The sequence below is a fragment of the Cuculus canorus genome, chromosome 1 (assembly GCF_017976375.1).
Source record: "Cuculus canorus isolate bCucCan1 chromosome 1, bCucCan1.pri, whole genome shotgun sequence".
NCBI lineage: Eukaryota > Metazoa > Chordata > Aves > Cuculiformes > Cuculidae > Cuculus > Cuculus canorus.
This window is the reverse complement of record NC_071401.1, coordinates 83,381,717-83,409,474: the sequence shown is the minus strand read 5'-3', so window position 1 is coordinate 83,409,474 and position 27,758 is coordinate 83,381,717. Positions and strand designations below refer to the sequence as shown.

Genomic DNA, 27,758 nt, shown 5'->3' with positions numbered 1-27,758 from the left:
TTATTTTTTTTCACGTTATTATCAAGTACACAATTACAATAATGTCACACATCCCTATATGATTCTATGTATTTTGTTTTTTTCTTTTGACTTTTTTACAAAGTGTACAGAGGGAAGGACGTATACAATATTTAACAGGGTATTTTCTACAGAACAATAATTTATATTATGTCCTTGTAAAAATCTGTACCTTTTTTAAACATTAAACTGAAACATCCATTTTATAGCATTTGCTACGCAAATTATTTAAGAATTAAAACTAACCTGTAACTAATGTCAGTACATTAACAATAACTATAATTTCATTTTTCTCTTTATACAGACAAATACATTTTACAAAATCCACTGGACCAAACCCTTAGTTATTAAAAAAAAGAAGTTTGAACATTGTGCTTTAAAAAAAAAAAAAAAAAGTGTGTATGATTCCAGGCTATGTTAAGAGAAAGAAAATACGTAAAGTTGTGTTCTTTGTCTTTCAGCTTATTTAAAAAAATAAAAGTTCAAAATGGCTAAAATCCTCAGCAATGCTATGGGAATTTACGCAGATTTTGTACGCTTATCAGGTTTCCAGTTAGAAAATTTCTTTGAACATAGGAGGGGAAAAACAAAGTCACAGGAAGGTACATCCTGCAATGCGCAAATGGAAAATCTGTGCTGGGTTTTACTGCGTCTGATTTGGCAACCAGTAGGCAAAGACAGAAGCTAGGGCCATGGAGAAAATCCACTTGGCTTCACCAGATTTCAACGAAGAGACAGCGCAGCACATCTTTCTAGGTCTTACACACGATGGGCTCACGGCCCACTTGTGGCAATGGGATGCACGAGCGTCCTGGCCAGTGTTTGAGGGCACTGTTAAATGGGCATCGAAAGAAAAAAAAAAACATACAAGAAAGGTACTGACACGGCATTCAACTCTCCTGAACTGCAAATTAAACACAAGTAATTGAGCTTACGGAGAAACACAGAAGGGCTGAGCAGTAACAAAACCAAACACAAAAGGTTCAGAAGATGCACATCTGGAAGGAAACCTCTGTCCCTTTATCACCCTCAAGCCTGAAACCATCGCTACAATTCCTGTTGGACTTGAATAGGAAGTTTGCCTGCCTAGAAATAAGAGTCAACCCAGGGCCAGGCTCTGAACCCTCTCTATGAGCCAGCTGTTGGCTACAAATCCACACTAAGCCGCCAGGCAGCCAGGCCTGTATTCTGCAATCCATTGCCAACCAGCTTTGGAATGGCAATTCCCACCGGCTTTGGTGGGAATTTGAGTGAGGGGAGTGGGGCTGGGCCCTAAAAGCTGGCATGTAATTAAATGGTTTGGGTTTTTTTTGCTCCATAGTTGTTGTTAGATACATGACTTCATGCTTGGTGCGTTTATGCTGCAATTAGCAAATGATATGGCGCTACTTTATAATAGTCTTCAGGTGGCAAAATTACATATAATTGTAATGCTCCCCCAGCTGTTTATGAACAGATTACAAGAACTGGGTTAATTCTGGATACTGTACTAATTAATAAACACCAGCTTAACACAGCTGCCAATGGCTCAGGAAAAACATTCGGTTCAGAAACAGCTCTGGTACTAATAGAAGTTACTTTTCTTATTAAAAATATCTACATTAAAACATCTCTACTCCTTATGAATGCATCTGCTCCACTCCATCCCCCTCTTGACACTCTCGCCGTAAATATCTCATTTCCAAAATTGAGGCACCTCTTGGTCTTAAATTTTATTCTAAAACAACTCACAATAAAAACGTGGCTTGGAACCACAAAATGTTCTTTCCAAGAAATACTACTACACATAAAAGCATTAGGTTTGAGGTACATTTGCCAGCACATACAGATAGTTGTGAGCTACTGACTCCGCAAATGGAACAACAGTATTTTACGTTTCCAACATTAAGACTGCGGTAAATCGAAAAAACCCAACTCATTCATAACACGCGAAACCCTTCAAAGACAAAGAAGCACAGAAAAATGAACATAGTATTTGAGCATACTTTTCAATTCACCAAAGACAGCAAATGCTGCAATTTAAATTTTTTTTTTTCCTTTCTGCAACCTGAATTAAAACACAGAATAAGTTTTCCACAATAAAGTTAGATGTGTAGCTCCTCAAATGGAAAACAGTTAACCTGCCACAAAGTCTGTATAGTCACAAGACGACAGTCAGGTGGGCCCCAGAGACTTTTATCTTCAACATCACAATTCCCCATTTTATACACACCTTTGACAACTTTATCAAGAAAAAAATTCATATTTTTTAAAATTCACAACAAAACTGCATTAACATGGACACTGTGAGTATCAAGGAGGTCAGTAAGATAAATATTCTTTAAATAAACTATTATGTTGAAAAATTCAGTAAGAGACAGGGTTTACTTTATTAAATGCAACTTTATTGTTGCCATCTTTTCTTCATTCATTAAACAAACTGAATAGAATTCAGAACACGCTATTGAACAAAAGGTATAAAAGTCAACTAGAAGCAATAATCCTATTTTTATACAGCAACAAATCAAATGCACAGTATGGGGTTGGTTTTTTTTTTTGCTGTTTTTCTTTTTGTGTGTGTGTGTGTGTGATCGCAGGTGATTGGCTTTAAAATAAGCTAACTGCCTGAAAGGCAAAAATTCCTTTATAACTTCAGCCGTTAAGTCCGTGAAAGAGACTTTAAGGCAGCCCAACATCTTTATGATGCCGCATAATGTGCTGGTTCTTCTCTGAAGGCCTTCGGAAACCTTTCTTGCAATACTCACAACGGTGAGGGTAGTCTTTTGTATGAATGGAAATAACATGTCGTTTGAAGCCTGAGGCGTCTGTAGTGCTATACTCACAGTACTCACACTGATAAACTTTCCTGCCACTGTGTGTTTTCATGTGTTTTTTCAGCTCATTTTGTTGCCTAAAGCCCTTTCTACATCTCTTGCACCTGAATGGAAGATCCTTTGTGTGAACTGAGAGTATGTGTCGACTCAGAATAAACGGGTCTGCAATCTTAAAGTCACAATGTCTACACTGGTGTAATTTTTTACCCTTGTGAGCAGCCACGTGTTTTTTCAGTTCTGAAGGCCTATGAAAGCCTTTATCACACATGTCACACTTATGAGGATAGTCTTTTGTGTGGACCGAAATTATGTGTCGTTTCAGATCACTCGAGTTTGAGCTCTTATGGTCACAATGCAAACACTGATGTGTTTTACTTTCTTGATGCATAATCGTATGCTGCTGCAGCTCTTTGGTATCTGGAAAAGTCTGGAAACAAATATCGCACTTGTATGGTGTTTCCTTACTGTGTTTAGTCTTTACGTGAGTTTTCAAGTTAGAAGAGTCGGCAGACCGGTATTCGCAGTATTGGCACTGGTACGGTTTTTCACCAGTGTGGATTCGCATGTGCTTCTTGAGCTCTGATGGATGGCGAAATCCTTTGCCACACTCCACGCAAATATGAGGAAAGTTCTTGCTGTGGACAGCTAAAAGGTGATGACTCAGTAATCCTTGTTCTGCTGTCTCATAATCGCAGAATTTGCACTTGTGCATTTTATTAACTCCTTTGTCCCTGTGCACCATCTTATGCGTAAATAAAGTTCCTGCATGAGAGAAGCTTTTCCCACACTCATCGCAATCAATAAGCTTTTCTGTTTTGTTGGTCAGCTTATGACTCTCCAAGTGGTTATGTAAACTTAATTTTTTATTCGTAGTGTAATCACAGTCTGTGCATCTGTATTTCTTCTTGGTAAGAAGGTGCTCCGGGTGGTTTTTCATATGCCTTTTCAAGAAACCTCTGGATTTAAATTTCTTTCCACAAATCATGCAGGGGTAGACTGTCAATGGGTGACCATCGGGGCCAATGATTATTGCTGAAAAAAAACAAAAAAACCCTTCTTCAGTATTATACCACAATATTACACTTCAATAAATGCCATATTTCAGCCTTAATAACAGGCTGAATTGGTAAACAAGATGAGAGCCAGACACACACATTTTACCATAAAATAAACAAGCTTGTTACTGAGTTAAGTATAAGAAATTGAGGGAATAACTACTTTCATTCATTACTATGAAAAAGGAAATATTTTTTTGATGGAAACAAGCAAAGCTCACCCAGCTGTTCTCTACCTCAAATAACTCTGAAAAATTCTGACCAAGTCCACACACTGACTACATAAAGAAACGCGTGCTGATGCAAAGAACAGCAGCAAATTAGTTAAACTGAGTATCACATAGTAAGAATTACTCGTCATTTTCTTTGACTTCCCACATATCTGTACACAGACGTTTAATCTGGCAGTTTAATCACCTACCGCTGACTACAACTTCCATGCCCCAAAACTAACACCTCCTTCTTGTGCCATCTGTCACAGTTACAGTCTGAAGAGGCAACACGCAGGAATCGGTGACCACACATTTCACATACAGACACCTCAAAACTTCGGAACTATCCATCAGCCCAATTTATCTAACCTACATTTGTCCAGGCATGCTAAAACCCTCTCTTTTCAAAAAATATTTTAGAAGGACAACTAACTAGGTAGCTGGAAATAAAAAAAGCAAACTTTAAGATTAAAACTTGCCTTGCTTACTACTTCAGTAAAATTCAGCCAGACGAAACAGGACTCCTATAGTTAAGCCATGATTTGCAAAGAAACTTTAAGTATCCTTAAGACAAGGCTACTGAAGAAAAGTCATATGCTTTTTCAACCTTATCAGACCAAATAATCATACAGACCACAACACATTAACAGCAGAAATAAAATAATGCCAAAGCAGTACATCTGTTCTTACAGATGCAAGTAAGAACACTGATGTGAACATCAGGGCAATTTATTTCACCATTAAAACAGGAAAGAGTATAGAAGTGACACTACGTACTGTAACATATAAGTTTCACATTTTCCAGTGACTTATTGAGCCTATACTATGAAATGTATTGCTCTATATATTTTCAATAAAGACAAAAAGGGTTTCTTAAAAGTGCTACTACAAAATACTATTTATCGAACATCACCTTTGAAAAAAGTTACATTAAACATGAAAACTGGTGTGGCAATTTAAGTGTACGGGTTTCTACCCCCTTGCTATGATGCTCATTTTTTTAATGTCAGAGACAGTTTCCTTCAGAACACCACCCACAATCCAAAACAGCTACGTATTTAAAAACTTCAAAATAAAATATGCACCCATTTATGATGCAGAAGTGTTGCCAACAAACTGATTCCCCAAATAATCACTGTTTTTACAAGACACTGCACACCCCGCCAGCAAAGCACACCTGCTTGTGGGTAAGTGTAGAGAGGAATGGAGTAGAACCAGCTGCCAGTTACTCACCTGTTTGATACTGCCTAGACTCAGGTCTCCTTTTTTTCTTTGGTTTTTGCTTAGCCAGTCTCCCAAGTCCAGCGGACTCATCTATGTGCAAAAGAGCACTTGCAGTGCCATTCCGACTTTCAATGCCATCATTATTATTACCTATCAAGATAAGGTAAAAAGTTACCTGCTGTCATTACTCTACAGATTATTTGAGCAACAAACTGTACAATGATAATAGAAGAAATCACGATCTATTATCTAGACATTTAATCAAACCATAATAATGTACAGGATGACCCGCAAAACTTCTCTGTATGCAACTTACAGATTATGTCTGCTACTATGAATCTGGAAGCACCGGTTTTGTTAAACTAATTTTATAGGAGTACACAATTTAAAGGAAGTAATGGGTTTCCATTTCACAGAGTTCTTTAAATGCGGTGGCTTCAGCATATCTTTGGTTGCTAATTATGCCCCAAATGTTTAACATCAGTAAGCAATAGCATGTCACAGTATTTAACTGTACCCCATTTTCTTCGCAGTCCTGAGATACATTCATATGTGAGCTCCCATTCATTTTTGAAGATCTGAATTCACCTGACTGAAGTTTCTCACACACCAAGTTTCAGAACTGGAACCCTGATCAAAATATTCTGAACAGCCCATAAATTTGCACACAAACTACACTGCCTACTATTTGCACACCTGATGCTTTAACACAAATCCTTTCTACTGGGAACGAAGAACATGCTCAATATTGTAGAACAGAAAGAAGGAAACAATCTGCCTGACAAAGCTTTCTGTTTAATACACAAATCACATCACTGGATGTAAAAAAACATGAAAACTACAAGTAATATATCCGTATATTCAAAAAGTTATTTATTTGCGATCAGTTTCACATTGGTGACTTAAGGGCATAAGTAAATGTTATTAATAAATTTTGTGGTTAATTATTTACTTGAATCAATAGAAGGCAACAGTTCCTAATGAAATCAAAGCACACAAATAAGACAGGAAGATTGAAATGGAAAGAAGTGTGAGACGCTCAACAGCTGTCCCTTTAGTAGAGTATTGAGAATGACATGACTCAGAGCAAGGAACAGGCATGTGCAGAGCCTGAAGATTCTGATATAAACGCTCAAATGGTGAGCAGCAAGCGTGGCATGTGACAGAAGTTGAAAATAAATACTCATTTCACATCTTACATGTAGAAAGTTTGCAAGACACGCATGCAGAGTCCTTACAGAGTGTAACACAAAACACACCCCAAATATTTTCTAATACTAGAATAAAATTGCAAAAACTTTCTGGAATGTAAAACACGGTGTGGCTGGGCTTTGCTACAATACAAGAAACAACCAAATTTAATATTCAAGATGCCATTGTTAGCAGCTCTTAATCCCTTTTTAAGTGGAAAAGAGTTCTGACAAGTGAAGAAGAAAAACCTCAGCCATTTTCGTGCCTTTATGCTACAGTATTTCTTCCCTTCCCTGCCACCACTAACCTTGCATGTTAGGTTGCTTACTGCTGACAATGCAATAACTCCACTGTTTCCCACAGGCTTGAGTTCTCTTTTCAATTCTATTTTTCTGTTCTTAATACACTCTGCTCAATTTTCTCCTCCTCAAAAATCACTGAAAGTTCAGCCTACAACTTTGTCTTGAGTTCACTTCATTTTTAATTCCTGCATGACCTAACTTCCATCCTTTCTTCTCCACTGAAACAGTACTCACCAGTACATGCCCAAAGATAAAGCTCCAGGTGCTCTACCACCCATCTCCTAAGCAACTTCTAACATGCTGCTCCCAGAAACCTTGCCCTCCCTTGCCTTATGTCTGTGATTCCACCCCCACCGCATTCCCAGCACCTCCCTACCACTTCTTTGCTGGCACCATCACCACAATCCACATCATGAAGCCATATAATCTAAGGTTTGTCCTCTACTCCTCTATTTCTTCTGCTTCATTTAGTCAAAGCACGTTTAGAAGTTGGCTCTTACTGTGTCCTAAAACTGTGAAGGACAGATGCACTTGAGATGCAATTTTTCAGTTGAAAGCTTGTGCTCTTCCCCTTCCACATCATTAAAATATGAAGGAAAATGCCTGTTAAAATAGGAATAAGAAACAGCCTGCCTACAACGCCTCTCTTTTTTCTCTTTTTAAGTATAAGGCTCGTTATGTCTTAAACTCAAACTTTAAAACAAACACAAAATCACACATACTCTAGTTACTATCCTCCAAAAAACATTTCCAACATAGACAGTGTCACCACAAAGAATTCACTGAGTATTACCTACCATAAGCTGCTGCCCAAGCTATGGGCATGAAAGTTTTAATTTCAGACTCATCAATTTGCTGTTCATGCGCCGCTGCAGCATCCTCTTCTCCTACAATCACTTCCATATAAACCTCATCAGCTATTTCCGCAACGTCTACAAGAAAAAGGAGTCAAGAAAAAAATTAATAGGGACACTGCACTGTTGAAAGTGAAAATCCCTGCTCCCAGATGAAAGCCACCTACTTACTTAAGTCTTCATCTTCATGCTGAGAATCATTTACAGTCATGTAAACCATTTTCTCCCTTGGAATACGAATACTGCTATTTTGATCAAGTAATCCAACTGCGTGGTCATTCTCTGGCTCACTCTCCACAATGTCTACTGTGCCCCCTAATTAGGAAGACCAGAGCAAAATATTTTAAATATACTTTGTTCACATTCTATGGTAAACTGCCGAAAACTGAACGTTTGTAACTCTCTAAATTTAGACTCACAGCTCTTTACAGATGGCTTGAGAGAAACCACAGATTAATTATGCAAAATTTCAAATGTCAGGTTGGAGTACTGTAAAATAAGCGAATTTTACCTAAATCATCTTCTCCAGGATCTGCTTTGAATATATAGACCTTGATGACTTCTGGACAAATGCCATCCACTTTACAAGAGCCACTTTCTGTCTCTGCTTCCATGGTAATTTCAGCAGAACCTTCTTGTTCTATCTTACCAGCATCATCCACTACAAAAACAAGTTATTACAATTATCTGGTCATATACAGGCAGACATATATGAAAGACTTTGTTACTTTATTACTTGAATTTGGAAGCAGTTTAAAATTAAAAAGCTGTGATAAAGAACCTACCCATAAATAGTTTTGTCATATCCTTGAAAACAATGACAATGAACACAAAAATAAATTCAAGCTGTTTCTTCCAGTTGAGGGGGAAGTGCAGAAGTACTGCAGTGATATAACTAGGAGCACATGCACCACAACAGGCAACGCTAACAGGGAAACAGTGATCTACAGCAAGATGATGGTAGGAAGAAACTGCACGTTAGTACTTACTCTGTGGTATAATTTCACTTATTCTGAGTTTTAATTGCTTTCTCCTTGTCAACTAATAAGCTATTAACTGTTCTTTTTTTCAAATGCATCACCCGTTGCTCAATCCTATCCCTAGCGGAAGTCGTACGACTGCTGCCACTCAGACCTGGCTCCTTGCAAAGTGGTGTTATCAATGCTTTTTCAGCTGACTGGAGAGAAAACCTAAATGAAAACTACAGGAAGAAAACCCTCCACTTCTCTCATCCACTCGACAACTGTGGGACCAAGGGCAGTGCAAAAGCACTGCACCAGTAAACCTACTCAACCAATTGTTCATGGTGCCCTTACTGAAAGGGATTTGCTCTGGTTTTTACGCTGTAGCCCTATACACTCTCCTTATTATCATCTCAAATTTTGCTCTCCTCCTTTCACAAATGCACTGACATCACACTTCAGCTTGAATTGCCGTAACTTGCCTAGGCCTCCCACACAAATATGGCTAACTGCCAGACTTATGAGGAACGCCTTTCTGACTTTTAAGACATACTCTAACATAGGTACACACACACTCACACACACACACACACAACCCATCATACTTCACCAAGCACAGGTTTTCAAAAAATAACTGCTAAATATGCGTTCACAAAAATAAAACCCAGCATCTCAAGACCTTCGGAGGCTTCTGAAATCGCAAGATTCTCTGAAGTTTCTTGAATGTTGAGATTATTTAAGAATTCTAAACATGATCATCATGTATTTCTGCAACTTGTGACTTTATCTAAAGTCTCTTTTGGAGACTGACATGGCTCCCTCAGAGCCAAGAGAACTTCAACTCATGAGAACAAGGAATGAAATTGATACTAAAGGAAGTGTAAGAACCATCCCATAAATGCTCTAGAATTTTTAACTACTACGCCTAGCATGTGCAAAATACTTTAAAAGGGATGCACATTTTACTCATTAATCCACCCTCTTGACTAAATCATAACTTTGCTACTCAGCAACTGCAAGTCTTTCACTTAGTTTAAAATTGACTTAAAAAAATAAAGCTCAAAACTTTCCTATTATTTTCTTGCCATGAAGTCAATAAACTAGCCTTTAATTTAGATGAACTAGCGCGTGTACTCTCTCGTGTATCAAATACAACTGTATTTAAGCGCAATTTCTCAATCAGGCATTGTTATTCACAAAGAAATATGAATAACATTAAATTATGAAGCACTAAAATAAATTAATCTCTCTCTCTCTCTTCACCAGAGGAGCGGAAGAAAAAACATTTCACATTTTTATGTCAAGTTCATGACCAATGGCCACCACACAGAATGTTTCAAGCAATAAGATGTCTAAAAAATTATTCTGCGCCATGGGATAATGTCACATCTTGTAGCTGAAACCCCAAAGCATTTAAAAAGTAAAACATTTAGGACGATCTTTTGGACTATGTAACCTACATCACTCCAGAGTAGGCATACTTGGTTATTGAGTACACTTTCATAAGTCCTTTGGCATGTGCACGAAACATCAAATGTCACTGGAACTCTGACAGAAAGAAAACTTGCTTTTGTTTCTACACTAGGTTTACATAGCTGTTCTCCTACTGGCTGCAGGAGAACTGGCTGTTTCCGGTGTCACATGCATGTACTTGGAAGGCTTTCAAATCAGCGTCAACTGATTTTACACTGCTGAAGCCAAAGCAGAGTCTGCCAACCTGCCACCAAGCTCAACTGATGCTGAAATATATTCAAGGAAGTAGGGCTGAAGCAATCAAAACCAAACCTATGCGCACCATGTGAAATGCGCCGATTCCTTTTAACCAAAACAGAGTTTTGTACTTCCATAGATATATGGAAATATCCAGTTAACAGCCACACAACAGAAAAATTCTAATCTCAAAATTATGCTCCATTTACTCTTTGAAATAAGTTCTCCAGGGTTCAAAGACACCTTGTAAATAACATCATTTAAAAATATTATAAAAGTTAAGAGCTTGTTGAGCCCTGATTTCCCTCTATACTCAACAGTGTTTTCAAAATGTAAGAACTGGTTCAGATATTTTTTAACAGCACCATTAAACCACGAAGAAATTGATGTGTAAGATATTAGGCCAACTTTTCTCATCCGAAATGAAAAAAACTTCACTCTTGACAGGCGGCAATACTTGAAAACTATGTCCCTGAAAAACTTGAAAAGCAATAGTATTTGCAGTACAGTAGCAAACAGGTAACAGGAAGAGAAGTAGGGTGGAAAAAAAAAAAGGTACAAAAAAGGTAAAAATCAGAAGAAGAGACAGAAGAGAATAAGCTTCCATCATGAAAAGCACCACTTCCACACTTTTTCATCTTATGGCTATGTAAGCATTTATCTACACTGATTCATTGATGCTGTGGCAGCATTTATGAAATTTCATTTCTGTTTAACACTTCCCCTATGTTTCCATGTTCTCCACATATCTGTCTCACAATCAAGAGAAAATGACATTCATAAATTCTTGACTGACCAATGTTTGAAGTACAACAGTATTAGTTAAGGTGGCAAGAGACCACTTCCTTTTAAGTAGAGATGTTGGACAGTTACTAAACTAAATCACAAGTCATATGCTAGAAAAAAGTTCAGACTTGCATTATTCCAATGTCTCGTGCCTCCATTTAATTAGATATTAACTGAACACAAAAAACTTTAAATGTATGATTTCCCTCCCCTTTACTAGCTGGTAGCTTTACTTTGGTAAATGAGTGGAATCAGACTAATTCTCCGAACTAAAGAAAAAAGAGAAAAAATACTAGACAGAACATTTATTTTATGTAAGTTCAACTCCAGGGATGCATTCTATGGTTAGCTGGCTGATGTTTCTCACAGACTTCACTGATTAGAGGAGCCTGCTCCTTGCATACCATGAACTGCAGGAAACAATGAAAAAACATATGCGCTTCTCCAATGTTGCAATAATTGCTTCCATATAAAGATAATGCTTGAATTTTTATTAAAAGCACAAACAGATGAGAAAGGTGTCACACAACATGAAAGATGTGGCATATTTAAAGCCTATCTACTGATCATTTTCTACTTTACACTACAAGGTAGTCAAGACAAAGAGACCAATAGATAAAAGAAAGGAATAGAGAGTAAAGCAAAGAAATAAAAGATGTAGGCAATATTAACAACAGATTGTTTGCTTAATATGTGTTCTATGAAAATGACTGCGTTTGCCTCCTAGAAAATACTGTCTACTTAAAAAAATCATATAATGTCATAAATAATTATCTCCTATATTTTTATCCACCTATTAAAATATGCGCACTGATAATAAAAACAGCATTTATAACCTAGATGAGGGCAGTTTCCCTAAACAGGAGCACAAACGCTCGCCCAAGATCCTGTGTACTGCATTTGCTTATATGTTTAACCATGGCACATACACTTTCCCCAAAACAAGTTGGTTTTTGGTTTTTTACACCCAATATTTAATGGATGAGCGGATACAGGCTTAGTAGCCTTGTAGTCTTTCACTCCTGAAGAGAAAAATGCAAATATCTCTAATTGACTGTATTTTTTTAATGGTTTCCATAAGCTTTTACATTTATTCATTCCTACAACTCCTCCTCTATATGGGATTAATGAGGAACATAAAAGGATTGTAAAAGGTAAAATTCACTTAAGCACTAAGAAACCTTTCACCTTTTTCAAGCACGGAGAGCTTATTGCTAAATAACTCATCAAAACAATTCTCACAAACATACTAAGGCAAAGTCTGTCTCTATACCAGGTAGAGACATCTACAGAACATAGAAAGGTTAAAATCCATCTATGGAACAATTAGACAAGAATCATCTATTTTGTCAGCCCTTACGTTCCCAAATTATTCTCTTTGCATCGTGGAATACTTTCCTGCTTACAAAATAAACAATCCTATTTAACCATTCTTAATAAAAAAGGCCACGGCTAACCATTCTGCTTTCTGTTAAATAGATTAAAAGCATGCTGTATCCCCTAGACAGACTTTGTTCAGTTATCCGTGATTGAAACATTTTACTTGTATTTCACTCAATAGCAGAGAATTCCTATTCCACTGAAGAAGCAATTTTTACTTCTTAAACGGCAAAGCAGGTTTCCTAATCTGTGAGGAAACAGAAATCTGTTCTATTTTGATTGTAATACCGTTGCTGATAGACATGAGCAACAGCGTACCCCATGTCTCTGAAGCTTCCCTCTGGGCAGCAGTCTAGCAGAGAAGAACCTCCTGAGCTCCAAACTGGCATCTAACACTTGTCCTTCTTGTCCTGCTTCCCCCAGCACACAAATAAGACTAAGCTCTGAGGCATCACTCAGCCCAAGGAAACTCTCGTCTTCCTCACCTCTCATGGTGATCTGAGCAGCCTTGGCTACAACAACTATAGGTGCCTTTTCAGTGGTCAGGTAGAAGCACAGCAGCAAGTTCTACCTCACAGAAAGAAAAGCATGATTTCCTGCATCTTTAAGATTCTCCAGTGAAAAAGAATGCTAAAAAAACCCCAAGCAAATAAAACTATTTTGTTTTCTTGACTACAAGTCTACTGGGCATGAACTTCATGGTTTTGATGATCAGATCCATTGGTTTGAACTTAAACATCCAACAAGGATGACGTATGAAAAGACATGGTCATTATTCCCTCTCTTTGAGTACCTTGGGTTCTGACTCTGGTAATGTAAAGCATTAATTCAGATACAACAAACAAAAGACACTAACTTGGAGCAAAGTAAGGATATGGATGGACACAACACAGCTGCTGTATTTGCAAACACTGTATAACTTCCTAAAACTGCAGCTTAAACTTCGTGACGCTACTGTTCCCTCTCTGCAGATGCCCCTTGCTGAACCTCCTTTGTGCCTCTCCATTTTTACCACAATTAAATATGAGTACACCAGAGTACAACTTTGTGTCTTAGGGAATGAGTTCACACCAGAGATGCATCTTATGTTGCGAAACTGAATAAAGTCAGGCAAGCAAAAATCTCCACTTCCATCTTATAGCCAGGTGTCAGGCAGTCCTTTCTTTGGTTAGGAAATGCTGGGAGACGGAGGGGTTTGTTGTGTTGACAAACACTAGCTAATCTCACTAGTACTGTTTCATTTAGAAAGGAACAATTTTCCAAGCCTTAGAATTCACTACCATATAATTAATACCAATGTGAGCCAGAACATAATTTAGCCCTTCCTGACCAAACTCATGAACTGGCTTGTTATGGCATATGTGAAAGAAAAAATGATTTATCAAGCCTCCTTGCATCCTTTTCAAGTTACTAACTAGTACCAGTTTGCATTCTTTGTTGAATTAATATCCGATTCTGCTCGGCAATAAGTACCCCAAATCTACCATGGACCAAAAATGAAGCTTGAGGGCAAAGATAAAGTATGCAAGAAAAAAGGTGAGTACATCAAAAGGTAAGTGGTAATATAAGCTGCGCCAAGAAGCACATTATCTTGGAAATGAAAAAAAAAAACCAAAGGCATACCAATGCAGAAGCTAAATTAAATCTAAATGAGAAAAGAAATACTAAAATACTGAGTTTATGGAAGCAAAGCCACAGAATGAAAACCACAGGGGCAGTATTCTTTGAAAAGACAAACCAGCCTGAAACCAAGAAAGGAGGCGCGAACGGAACATTTTAAAAAGCACATATAGATTAGTCATTTCAGAACAGGTATTTCAGGATAAAGCTAAGAAAACTATCTTATTTTAAGAAAATCAATGTAGACTCAGTTCATTAGGAACAAAAATGGAAACGCTTAGAGACAGACACAAGATAGGAAGAAGACAGCAAGGAGATTTTGCCAGTAACTTCCACAGAACAGTCTGGACCAGAAACTTATAACAAAAAGAACACAAAGTGTCATCCCCTGCTTTGACTAGATAAAAGACAACAGGCAAAAGCATCCTGAAGAACACAGTCTAGCTCCCAGATCTGGGAATCAGCTACATTTGGCTACTGTAAAGGCAGACAAAATTATATTTCAACATCTGCCCCAGCAGTTCAGGGAGGTTTGCCAGAATCAAGCACAAATTTACTGGTTAGGATGAAAAAGTTAAAAAACTAGGCTGATGATGTTACTACCTTTTAAAAAACAACCTGGTACTAAGTTCAGCTGAAGAACTGAGAAAGCCAAAAGATCAATAAACACATAGACTGCTGATATAATGAAAAAGAAAAAAAAAGAGGCATTAATTCAAACAGTGTTTTCCATACAACAAAGAGGCTATTTGGTAAGATAGTCTTGACTTGATGGAAAAGAACTAGACTGACTCGACAACCAGAAGAACTTGTTATGCAGGCTTTAAACACAGTAGGTGGTAATAGGGAACTTCCCATCAAAATGAACTGTAGAGCACGCTTAATATTTTAAACATAAATAGGAAAAATGCATGTTTGTAGTATAACAATTGTTTTAAATGATGGCTTATTTAAGGTTCTGAATCTAAATAAAGTACATTCTGAGACTATCGACAGGCATTTAATACTAAATAAAATTATTTAGTATTTAATACCAAATTTAGCATTTAATACTAAATAACATTATTTAGTATATAACAGTATGCAGAAACACTGCAGAAATACATGACTGAAAATTGAGAATATCCCAGCAAAACCAAACAATTAAATTCCCATGTTTTCTGCCAGTTACCACCAGTTGATGACTGGCATATCTAAGAAAACTGCCTAGGTGGGCGGGTATTTTAGGGTTCAGGCAATACAGCATCTACCAAGACATTCCGCCCTTATTCAGCCACTGGCAATGGTTGGATGGGATAGGTATCAACCCGCACCTCACTTGAATTTACACAGACAGTTTGCAAAGTATTCCTGTGACAGCAGCCCCAGAGGCTTCACTCTACTGCCCGTGCTGCAGGATAACAACCTGCAGAAGAGTGAGCAGAGACAGGAGCAACAGCATCTTAAAGAACTACTGCTAGAGCTAAGAAACAGGTAAGAATCTCCACTGCAGTCTTTATACAGGCCTCAAATATCCAGAAGTGGATTATCCACTTTGTTGTCTAACTATGCTGCAGGTGCAGAAGCATTTGAGCTGCTTTCATCTGATCTAACTCCAGTCCAGAATCAGACAGTTTGTACCATAATATATAGAGGTCATTTATTAGTTTTGATAAATACTGCTTCGGAGAGCAGCATCACTGATCTATTTCACCTCAGTATGATCTTGCAGTTCAATTTTACAATATTCTGTGTCATCCATATCTTGTATTATCCCATTTCATTGTTTTCCCAGATAATAGAGAATTAACTGTACCTCATATAAACTCAAAACATGGCTGCACAAGGTTACTCAAGGAACTCAAGAGATGATAAATTAAGAAATGCAGTGATCCTAGGTAAGGAGAAGCAATATTAAAATCCGTAAGTACAGAATATAACATTAAAACAAGTTATTGTACATTTCAAAAAAGTGCCCAAAGGGAAAAAAAAAGAAAAAAAGAAAAAGGTAATAAAAGGTAACTGAAGCAGAACATGAAGTATGCCTCACCAATGGAGTCATTTAATACTAGACAAACGTGAAGCATCTGAAATGGCAATTAAACAAACCAGCCTAACAAAGCTTTTCTATTTCTACGACAAACAAATGTTCAGCAGTGACACACGGATGTTCCTAGGTGCTGCATTGAGTAATCATTATAAGAAGTAACACACTTAGAGTAAGCTCTAGCTCGCACAAATGGATATCCTCAGTGGAAAATGGATTGATGATATGCTCTGTTTTTCTCTACCCTCCACTTCAAGTCTTTTGAAATATGATTTAAATGGATTGTGCCGCTGTTCCTAAGGGAGAGTAAGATATTCACAGTTGCTTCTCAGCTGTGAGCAGCAATAGTCACTCTCTGTGTTAGCAGCATACCTCTGCTCTTTGCTTAATCAAGAGAATAAAACACATCCTAATAGCAAAGAAAACTGTCTTGTTGCCTGTATCTAACCATAAATGGCAGTTGGTAGGGGCTTAGCAAAAAACAAGACAAGGATAACAAACTGTCATTTGGGCTTCCAAAAAAACAGGGGTTTTCACTTTCCCTTTTTTCATGAAGTATTTTCTTTTCTTATCTTAATCTGGCAGTAACCTTAGTAGCCTGCATATACATGCATGTTCAAACAACGCCACCTTTATTCTCTTTCAGTTCTTTCTACGTATATGACATTTAGTTTACTGGAATTCTTACTCTTTTGTGCACATGCTATAAAATGCTACACAAATGATTTACAATCAATCAGACATGCGTTTGCCAGTATTTTTCTCCACTAGCTTCACCCGCAATGTTAGCTAGTACATGTTTCTACCCCCATTTCAGAGATCTGCATTTCAATAAGTAACACAGAAAATCTAGTTTTGTTACTGTCGTAAGCCCTCCCTCAGGTATCTGAAGCACCACCCAGACGCATATCATAATAATTTCAATGGCTTTACCCAGACACTTACAGGAAATCATAAGGTAATCTTCACAGTTGCCCTTCTCATCTTGATGTTCCACAGGGATTCCATTGGCATCAATCACTGCCTCTGACGCACAGTCTGCCACCAAGACTTCTTCAGAAACAACATCTGTTCCCAGAGTATCAGTGACAATATCTGCTTCTTCAACATTGTCATGAACTACATGTTCTACATGTCCAACCTCAGGTACATGCATTGACTCACTTGTCAGTACATGTTCTGGTATAGACATTGCTTCTGCTGTTATGTCAGAAGCTAAAACATCATCTGGGACAGTGCAATGAGCCAAAGAAACCTCTTCGGCTACGTCTGCGTCCAGCACTTGTTCAGGAATAATGACAGTTTCAGATACGTCTGGCTCCTCCATAATATCTGGGCACTGAACATCCTCGATAACAACATCCTCAATGACATCTTGGATTACTACAGAATCTGGATCATCAGGAACAAAATTATGCACAGTTATATCTGAGTCGACTACATCTGAAACAAATACTGTTTCCTGTACTTCCACAACAATCTGATCTCCATCCATATGTCCTGCATCAGCTCCTGGAAAACATAATTATAATAGCAGGTAAACTGTAAAACCCAGGTGAATTACTTCTATTTTACTTCAACTTTTACACTATACTGCAATTTCATAGAATCATAGAATAGTTTGGGTTGGAAGGGACCTTAAAGATCATCTAGTGCCATCCCCTCTGCCATGGGCAGGGACATCTCCCACTAGATCAGGCTGCCCAAGGCCCCATCCAACCTGGCCCTGAGCACCTCCAAGGATGGGGCATCCACAACTTCTCTGGGCAACCTGTGCCAGTGCCTCATGGTGAAGAATTTCTTCCTAACGTCTAATCTAAATCCTTCCCCTTCCAATCTGAATCCATTAACCCTCATCCTATCACCACATGGCCTTGCAAGAAGTCCCAGTTTTCCTGTAGCCCCCTTCAGGTACACGAAAGTTGCTATAAGGTCTCCCAGGAGCCTTCTCTTCTCTAGGCTGAACAACCCAAACTCTCTCAGCCCATCCTCATAGCAGAGGCGTTCCAGCCCTCTGATCATCTTCATTGTGGTCCTCTGGACCCATTCCAACAGTTCTATATCCTTCTTACGTTCCAGAACTGGACATAACACTCTGGGGGGGAAGTGTGTCTCTCAATTTAGTAAAAGAGGAATAACAGCCTATAAGCAATTAAGAGGAGCTAATAGAGCAAATCTTCAGTAGGCGCTAACACTACCAAAATGAACATTTTATCTCCTGGAAAAGCTTACCAATTTTTAGGCTCTCCCCCAGAATCTAAAGAACTATCACTTGCTAGAACAACAGCTTATTCATATTGCTCTGAGTAATAAAAACAACTGAAAACCGAAAGCAATGACTCTATACAAAAGCATAGATGCAGCATAGCACTTTTAAGCACAGACAAAATAAACAACAGTCAATAGCATCTGATGTGAACACTCTTATCTACGTGTTATCTCCTGACAGACCTGTTGGATCAAAAAATGCATCTGGCTCATGTGGCTGCAATTCAAGCCCATCTTCGTCCATGGCCTTTAACTCTCATCAGTCACAGTGCCTGTAGAAGGTAAAGAAGAAAGGTTATTTATCTTCTATTATACTACAAAGTTTGTCTCCACCTCAGGACTGAAAAGCAGAAATTTTGGGCTCATGGAAATTAACAGATACATCTCTTGACTTTAAGATGGACCAGATTTCACTCAGGGCACCTCTTTGGGATTCCAGAAATAATACTCTAGGAACATCCAGAGTTTTAGTAAGAGGAGTACGAGCTCCAGCACTCCAGGTTCATCTCTCAAAACCCCACAGCTCCACAAACACAAACGCAGCTGATAAAGGGATGTGAAAATATGATTTCCTCATAATCTTACAGAGAAAAAAAATTAAGGCAAAGCCTACACAAGCTCATACTCAAGTCTTATTTGGGTGGTGGGGAATACAGTGTTGTCAAACCAATAACACTTGATAAGGTAAATTAAAGGTAGATGGTCAATAATCTGAAATACTGAATACACTTTTCATGTCCCCTGTGTTCATACTTGGGCAGTCTGGAGGAAGCTACTCTTACGTCACTTCAGGAACTGAAATCAGCACTATAAACTGCTTCCAAAACGTAATACTATATGTTTTCAAACCCCATATATGTGACAATTTTGAAAACTCCCGTCCCGAGACAAGGGATCTATTTGCTCTTGTGTTAAAAAACATGACCAGTTCTCAAAAACTACCAAATATCATATTCTACCAAATTACTTTGAACAGAATGGCAACATTTCTTCAACGCATAGTAACAACTTAAGACTTCAATCTTCTTTAAAAAGGAACCAAACAACACAAAATTAAATACTTCCTAAAACCAGAAACTGCAGCCTAAACTTTGTTGCTTACATACGTGCATTATAATTAGGATCAGGCAAACCTAGTCGGGTAAAATGTGATTGAACATAAACTTGTTCTACTCCCTTGCATTTAGCCCAACTAGTTTCCTAAGTGCAGAACCAGCAAGAGGCAACAGAATGTTGCTACACGTTTCTGCATGTGTTTCTGTTCAAGTGGAAGAGGCGATTCTATTCCTGATACTTTTTCACAAAATACCTAGAGAACCCATTAAGATTCTGCCCAAGGTTTCCCTAAGAATCACAACCTGTCTGAATTATATCAACTCACATTTACATTAAGTCTTCATGGGGAGGGGAAACCACTATAAAAAAGAAAGTCCAAAACACAGGCCTACAATCATAATCCATAGCAAGTATTTTCCAGACTTCACCACCTTTCTGGCTCAATTCTTCTCAGCTAACCACCTAATTTATATATGAGAAAATGCATTTTTACAAGGGAGAAACATAGCCAGAAATTGAACTAGAAGAAAGGCAGCGGCAGTCCAATAATTTTCCAAGGGTTTCCATATTTGCGCGATGTTCAGTTGGAAGGTCCTTATATTTTGAAGACAGCTGTGCTAACAAATCCTTGTGGCGTCCAACTGGATATGAATCACCTCACAGTTATTCTGATTGTCAAGCACTTCTGTCAGAAACACCCACTGTTAGCAGGAACAGTGCATCCCACAGGCTTTTAAAACATAGACTTTTATCAGAATCAAGAGCAGAAGAAAAGCATTTCTCAGCCTCAGACACAAGACATGGCTTGACTGATGGCAATCACTTTCTGCCATGCCACAGAAACAAGAACAGAATAACAAAGTTTCATAGATTTAAGCAAGAATTATTCATCCCCAAATTGGTTTGCCTCCATCTGTTCAGTACACACCTTGCCAGTCTATTACAAATGTCTTTTCTATTCATTGTCATCTTTTCTGTGCCATCTTCAGTATTAGTTTCATTTTTCTGTTGTTTCTTCTCCAGCTTGTGTGCCTACGTTCACTACCTCCTTGCCTGCCAATTTCATTGTTCCAGCTTACAAATACAGCACCTTCTCACCATTCACACAAAACCACCCTACACATCAGTTTGCAGTGAAGATTTTACAAACAATTCAGAGGGTTTTGGAGGAGGCAAGGGGGATTAATTGGTGGAAATAAATCGCCTCTCTCCTCGGACAACACACATATAGGCAGCCAGCACTTGCTGTCCAGCTCTCTGGGAAAAGTCAAGATGGTGTTTCTGCCTGCACTTTTGAGGACTGTATTACCATAAACATTAGGATATGTTCAGCTGGGACCAACCAGTTTGCAGTGTAAGTTCACCACTAGCTACTGGAAGAACTGGCATTCGTTTTCTCCACTTCCTGCTTTCAACACCCACATGACCATCGCTTCACCACAAACTCCTACTGCTTATGATTCATGCGCGTACTTTCTCTATCCTGTCCTCTCTCAAATTCCGCACTGTCTCTATGAGTGAGGCTCTCCATAATCCTTCTGTCCTCTTCACCCATAAGACACAAAGGCTCCCACTGCTACTTCCCAGCTTCCAGAAGAAGGCCACTGTGGCCACCTCTTTGCTGCTCCTCTCACTGCTGCCCAGATCCCAGGCGACAGATGCCAAAACGAATGAGTTTCCATTGTGTTCACAACAGCGTGCTTTCATAAAGACATTGCCATCAGGAGTGATAGCTCAGCAGACCTTCAACTGCACACTCTGCATAACAACATGGCCTCTTCAGTAGCAGTGAGGTTTTTTCACCTACAGACGCATAATAAGCTGCAAAACAAAGGCTCGGGGTTCGACACAAACTGAAGAAGTTTTCTGGACATGTGGGTTTTCAAGATTGCGTCTAAGGAAGGACACAGATTTATACTCTGGTACTTGTCCTAAAGAAGGAAAAAAGGCCAATGCTTTCACTGAATGAGTTTCTTACTAACGTTTCTCACAACGCACTCTTGTTCCCAGAACCAGCCAACAAATTCATGTACACAAAAATCTACTCCTGTGCAGGAACACAAAGGCTTTAACAGTGATCCACTAGGGCACATACCCCATCTCCACAGAAACTGGCTGCAAAAAGAGGACCAGAATAGTTGGCAGGTATTTAAAAAAGGATTTAATTAAACTACTGAAAATTATAAAAGCACCTAAATCAAAATCTGGAGTCCAAAAAGGCATAAAGGCATTTCTGCATGGATTTGAAAAAAAAAAAATCCCTAAAAAGTTTCTGAAACCATCTCACATTTTGAGCACTCTAACCCGCAGATGAGAAAATACTGGGTTTCATCCTGCTTAATGTTCTTCTGAGCAGTGGGCCAGCACAGCAGCCCAAGATTCACTCATGCAAAGGAAGGTACGCCACATGGTGCTGTACTAACTGGCAGCTCTGTGTTGAAGACATTGTTCTTCAACAGGAGAAATACCAGAGTTGCTTGTTGTGAGCACCACACCAAACACCTTCAAATTTCTTGGCAAGCGCCCTAAGCTCTGTGGTACCAAAAGGCCAAGAAGCAATTTCAGCAGTTTACTTCCCTGCAAGATTTCAAAATCCTCAAATCTTTCAGAATATTCCAGCCAACACTTACATCAGGAGCTGGTTCTGGCACCGAAGCAGACAAAATCCATTTTCAGTTCCAGCTGGGGAACCAAAACTCTCAAAAGAGAAGAAGGTGCCCAGCCATTTCCCTATACTTAGCCCTTCTCAACATGGTTCTTTGTTCAAATCTCAGCAATTCAAGAACTGCTCTCCCACCTACAACAGAAAAAGCCTAGGCACTTAAAACCAGGGTTTGCATTTCCGAAGAGAACTAAACATCCACATGCTTTACTTGGCTTGGATCTAAGTCAGCTTCACATGAACAAGAATTAACACAACTCTGAAAATACACCTAATTCTGTTTGTGAAGTTATTTCTTACAAATGGACTTTTACCTATTTATTCAGAGATTTGGCTTGTTCTGGCTTTGCGAAAGTCAAGGCAATGCTTTCAAGTGGCAGGACTGTTAAAAAATTACCTATCAATGGAAGAAATGGCATTAAGCTGTCAGCAATAAAGTAATCTCCCAAAATAAAAATGGATATTTTACATAAAGCTGATCTTGAGTACAATCAGTCAAGAAAAGCAACGCAGACACTGCACTAGTCTTCCTGTATTACAAATCCTTTAGTCAATAGGCCTAGCAAGGTAATAAAGATGAAATAAAAGGAAATAAGATGAGCTGCTATGTTTTAAAGAGAGAGCAACTTTAAAAACAGGGTTTTTTTAAAAGTTCCGTAAAAGAAAGAGCTTGAATATGCCACAGAAACTGTCCAAGTTTAAAAAAAAAAAAAAAAAAGGAAAAAAAAAGATAAAGGGAAAGCCATCCTTATAGAAAAGACACATTTAACATAGTGCTCTGCCTACTGGTAAGGAAAGAACAGTACAACTCTTTATCTGGGGTCAGGGACAAACTAAATGCCCACACAGCACAACTCTGACACTTTCCAGAAAAATCGAGGCATAAACAGCAAAAATTCCCCAAATCCATGCCCCCAGCCCTGCCTACACGAAGATGACTTAGTGTGCAGCCATAACCAAGTTCCCGTCGTGCCTTGCTACACCACGTTAAGAACCGCAGCACGCCCCGCATGTCCCAATCGGGTTTGAGCCCTGAGCTTCACCACAGTTACAAGACAACTGTGGGTTCCATCCACACTCCCACAGGCGTGTCACAACTCTCCCTATGTGACCCACTTACAGGGAAAGCAAAGTATGCTCCGGCTCTCAAATGCACACACACCAAAAGTTAAAACACAAAAAAGAAAATTATACACTTAGAGGGGTATATATTAAATACCAGAAAAATCAAAGCATAAACAGCAAAAACTCCCTGTGTCCATGCCCCCAGCCCTGCCTATGTGGAGATGACTTAAGTTTACAGCCATATATACATATTATACTCCCTATATAGGGTATATGGGGGTACAATATACCCCTATAGAGTATAGTTTTTACCTAAGAAATAGAATAAAAAGTAGAAAAACGAAACCAGCGCTACAAATGTGACTGTGTCGCCATTTAGCCTTTTATTTCTGCATGCATCTCCCTCAGTCTGGCAGGGGAACAGTTTCCCATTGCTATTTCATAAAGGATCTGGATATCTTTTTGTCATAGGTTCAGCGCTGCGGGTGTTAAATGAACAGAAAAAGTAAAACTCTCTCCGTATTTCTCAGGGAGCCTGAAATCATTCGAGCCGGGAAAATCATAGAATCAGAGAATAGCCAGGTGGGAAAAGACCTGGAAGATCATGGCAGGGAGTCAGAACTGGACGATCTCTAAGGTCCCTTCCCACCCAAACCATTCTGTGAGTCTCTGCTCACCGAGCCCAGACACACAATGGCCCCGTTGCCCCCCGGTCACCGCCTCCCTCTGCGCTGGAGGGGGGCGCCAGGCGACAACGAGGGGTGTCAAGGGGCGCCCCCGCGTTCAGTGCGAGGCGGTGGGTCATCACGAGCGGACACACACACATATACACACACCGGGCGGGAAGGGGACACCCCGCGGTGTGACAGGGCCGGGGCTGCGCTGGGAGGCGGGAGTGGAGCCCTCGGCGGAGGAGGGGGGGGGGAGGTTGCGCGCGCGCTATCCCCGCGCGCGGCCTGGGCTCCCCCCTCCGGCGCGGGGCGGCGGCGCGCGCACAGTGGCCCATTTCAAGATGGCGCCCGGTGCTCTCCGCTCCCCCCCCCCCCCCCGCCTCAGAGCGCCGCCATTTTGTCTCCTCCTCCAGACATTCTCCAACACCCCCCCCCCCGCATTACTCTCTTTTGCCCGGGCCCGGGGCTTCGCGCCCATCCCCCTCGCCTCCCCCACACCGTCACCCCGACCCCGCCGCCTCCCCCGTCCCCGGCGCGCCCCGCTCGCCGCCCGCCACCTCCCCCCGGGGCCCGTCTCGGGGCGGCCCGTGTCGGGGCGGCGGGGCCCGCGCGGCGCGGCCTAGCTGCGGCCTCCTCGCGGCCTGCACCGCGGCCTGGCGGGGCGGGCAGGGCCGGGCCGGGCGGCGGGGGGCGAGGCGGCGGGCGCCGCTTTTACCGTGCGGGTGTCGGGCGGGCGGGCGGCGCTCGGCTCGGCGCGGCCTCTGTCGGCGGCGGCGGCGGCGGCGGCGGGGCTGGGCGGGAGGGGAGGGAGGGGCCGAGCTCGGAGCTGAGTGGAAGCGGCCAAGCTCCCCGGGCCGGGCCCGCCGTCAGCGCGTCTCACGTCACCGCCCGGCGGGGAGAGCGGGCACGGGCGGAAGGGAGCGCGGTGCCGCCGGCGCGGGGAGGCCCCGGGGCCGCCGCCAGCGGGTCCCCGCCGCTCCTCCCGCGAGCCCCGTGCCGCGGGGAGCCCCCCCGGCCCCTCCATGGCGGGGGCCGCCCCACGGCCAGGCCCAGGCCAGGCCCGCCGCAGGACGGGCCTCCGCGGTGCCCGGGGGGCGAAAGCGGGGAGGTTTTGTTCTAGGATGTGGGAGCTCATCCGAGCCCAGAGAAGGCTGCAAACATGGGCAGAGGGCTGGAGCACCTCTGCTAGGAGGACAGGCTGAGAGAACTGGGGTTGTTCAGCATGGAGAAGAGAAGGCTCCAGAGAGACCTGATAGCGACCTTCCAGTACCTGAAGGGGCTACAGGAAAGCTGGGGATGGACTGTTCACAAAGACTTGTGGTGATAGGACTAGAGGGAATGGATATAAACTGGAGAGGGACAGATTTAGAATAGATATAAGGAAGAATTTCTTCATGATTAGGGTGGTGAGGCACTGGCAGAGGTTGCCTAGGGCAGTTGTGGCCTGGAGGTGTTTAAGGCCAGGCCAGGCTGGCTGGGCCTTTGGTAGCCTGGTCTGGTGGGAGGTGTCCCTGCCCATGGCAGGGGAGTTTGAACTAAATGATCTTTTAAGGTCCCTTCCAACCCAAACTAATCTATGGTTCTATGAACTCTGTGTTGCAGCGGGTGTGCAGGGATTGGGGCCAAGGACTGAGAGGTTTGGAGGCACCCTGGTGCTGGGCATGGGTGGCAGTGGGAATCGCTGTGGATAACAATGTTGAGGAAGCAGCCAGAAACAGGGCGTCTGTGTCAGAGAATCATGGAATGGTTTGGGTTGGAAGGGAACTTAAAGATCATCCAGTTCCAACCCCTCTTCTGTGGGCTGGAACACCTCTCACTAGATCAGGCTGCTCAAGGCCCCATCCAGCCTGGCCTTGAGCACTTCCAGGGATGGGTCATCCACAGCTTCCCTGTGCAACCTGTGCCGGTGCTTCACCACGCTCATTGTGGAATGTGGGCCCGCCACACCACGCGTGATGTGATAGCAGCACTGCTCTCCTGGGAACAGCAGTACTTTGCATGGACAGTAGAAATTTAGAAATGTGCCGTTAAAACCGAATGTCCAGCAGTGTTTTCTCATCTCTGTCATAGAGTCATAGAATAGTTTGGGTTGGAAGGATCTTAAAGATCCTGAAGGTTAATCAGGATTTAATATTTTGGGTGGGTTTCTTTTTCCTTTCTTTTTAAAAAAGACAATTGCTGTCCATCCAGGAAAAAGTCATCCTAAAGTTTTCAAGGCATCAGAAAATGCATAATGGTGTCCTTATTGTGATGAGGAGGTACATCCAATAGGGTTGGAGTTCTTGTGTAATTGTGGGGTTAGGGTGTCAGGAGGCTGCTTTGCTGTTCTTACTAGTTAAGTAAGCTGGAAGGAAATTGGCTGTTGGACTTATCAAGTGATGCATATGTGACTTATCTGGCCACAGACAGCTTACGTGCACTGTTTACATTGCGAATGAGCCTTTGGGTTCAGCTTTGACTCAGCTTTAATTTTATGCGCTAGTCTTTTCTATCTTAACAAATGGGCTTAAAAAAAGTAATTTGGGTGGTGCTTGCAGCTTATTTCATTAAAGTGTATGGTAAACATGTTCCCAGCACCATGGAAATTATAGCCACGATACTGAGAATAGAAACAGAACCATAATACTTTAGAAATTAAGTCCTGCACTTTAATTCATAGAATCGTAGAATCACCAGGTTGGAAAGGACCCGCTGGATCATCGAGTCTAATCATTCCTAACAATCCCTAAACCATGCCCCTCAACACCTCATCCACCCGTCCCTTAAACACCTCCAGGGAAGGTGACTCAACCACCTCCCTGGGCAGCCTGTTCCAGTGCCCAATGACCCTTTCTGTGAAAAATTTTTTCCTGATGTCCAGCCTGAACCTCCCCTGGCAGAGCTTGAGGCCATTCCCCCTTGTCCTGTCCTCAGTCACTTGGGAGAAGATGCCAGCTCCCTCCTCTCCACAACCTCCTTTCAGGTAGTTGTAGAGAGTAATAAGGTCTCCCCTCAGCCTCCTCTTCTCCAGGCTAAACAACCCCAGCTCTCAGCCACTCCTCGTAAGACTTGTTCTCCAGCCCCCTCACCAGCTTCGTTGCTCTTCTCTGGAGATGCTCCAGAGCCTCAACATCCTTCTTGTGGTGAGGGGCCCAGAACTGAACACAGTACTCAAGGTGCGGTCTCATCAGTGCCAAGTACAGGGGGAGAATAACCTCCCTGGACCTGCTGGTCATGCCGTTTCTGATACAGGCCAAGATGCCATTGGCCTTCTTGTCCACCTGGGCACACTTCTGGCTCATGTTCAGTCGGCTGTCAACCAACACCCCCAGGTTCTCCTCCAGGCAGCTTTCTAGCCAGACTTCTCCTAGTCTGTAGCACTGCAGAGGGTTGTTATGCCCCAAGTGCAGGACCTGGCATTTGGCCTTGTTAAACCTCATGCCATTGGTCTCAGCCCAGCAGTCCAGCCTGTTAAGATCCCTTTGCAGAGCCTCCCTACCCTCCAGCAGATCCATGTTTCCACCCAGCTTAGTGTCATCTGCAAACTTGCTAAGGGTGCACTCAATGCCTTCATCCAGGTCATTGATAAAGACATTGAACAGGGCTGGACCCAGTACTGAGCCCTGGGGAACCCCGCTTGTAACTGGCCTCCAGCTGGAGTTAACTCCATTGACCACCACTCTCTGGGCCCGGCCATCCAACCAGTTTTCAACCCAGGAGAGTGTGCACCTGTCCAGGCCAGAGGCTGACAGTTTCTGAAGCAGAATGCTGTGAGAAACTGTGTCAAAGGCTTTACTGAAGTCCAAGAAGACTACATCCACAGCCTTTCCCTCATCGAGTAGTTGAGTCACTTTGTCATAGAAGACGATCAGGTTAGTTTGGCAAGACCTGCCTTTCATGAACC

General features: G+C 41.4%; 1 protein-coding gene across 2 annotated transcripts; it reads right to left on the bottom strand.

Moving 5' to 3' along the window:
- Window positions 1-1,250: 1,250 nt before the first annotated feature.
- Window positions 1,251-24,692, bottom strand: ZFX (zinc finger protein X-linked). Of its 2 annotated transcripts, none has more exons than XM_054070949.1 (8): window positions 24,591-24,692; window positions 18,605-18,693; window positions 17,099-17,665; window positions 8,181-8,330; window positions 7,841-7,984; window positions 7,613-7,747; window positions 5,332-5,472; window positions 1,251-3,863 (listed from the first exon to the last, which is right to left on the bottom strand). In XM_054070949.1, the coding sequence occupies exons 2-8, from the start codon at window positions 18,663-18,665 to the stop codon at window positions 2,677-2,679; spliced, it is 2,385 nt and encodes a 794-aa protein (XP_053926924.1). In that variant the 5' UTR covers window positions 18,666-18,693; window positions 24,591-24,692; the 3' UTR covers window positions 1,251-2,676. The 2 variants fall into 2 exon arrangements, with proteins under 2 accessions (XP_053926924.1, XP_053926932.1); XM_054070957.1 differs by lacking the exon at window positions 24,591-24,692 and adding an exon at window positions 22,454-22,812.
- Window positions 24,693-27,758: the final 3,066 nt, after the last annotated feature.

What these genes read in the sequence shown, in the direction of transcription:
- ZFX (XM_054070949.1), bottom strand. Translation starts at nt 18,665, where the DNA reads ATGGACGAAGATGGGCTTGAATTGCAGCCACATGAGCCAGATGCATTT. An exon ending in TGCATTTTTTGATCCAACAG is followed by an intron (nt 17,666 to 18,604) that starts GTCTGTCAGGAG and finishes TATGTTTTCCAG; the next exon opens with GAGCTGATGCAGGACATATG. An exon ending in TCCTGGAGAAGATGATTTAG is followed by an intron (nt 7,985 to 8,180) that starts GTAAAATTCGCT and finishes CTTCCTAATTAG; the next exon opens with GGGGCACAGTAGACATTGTG.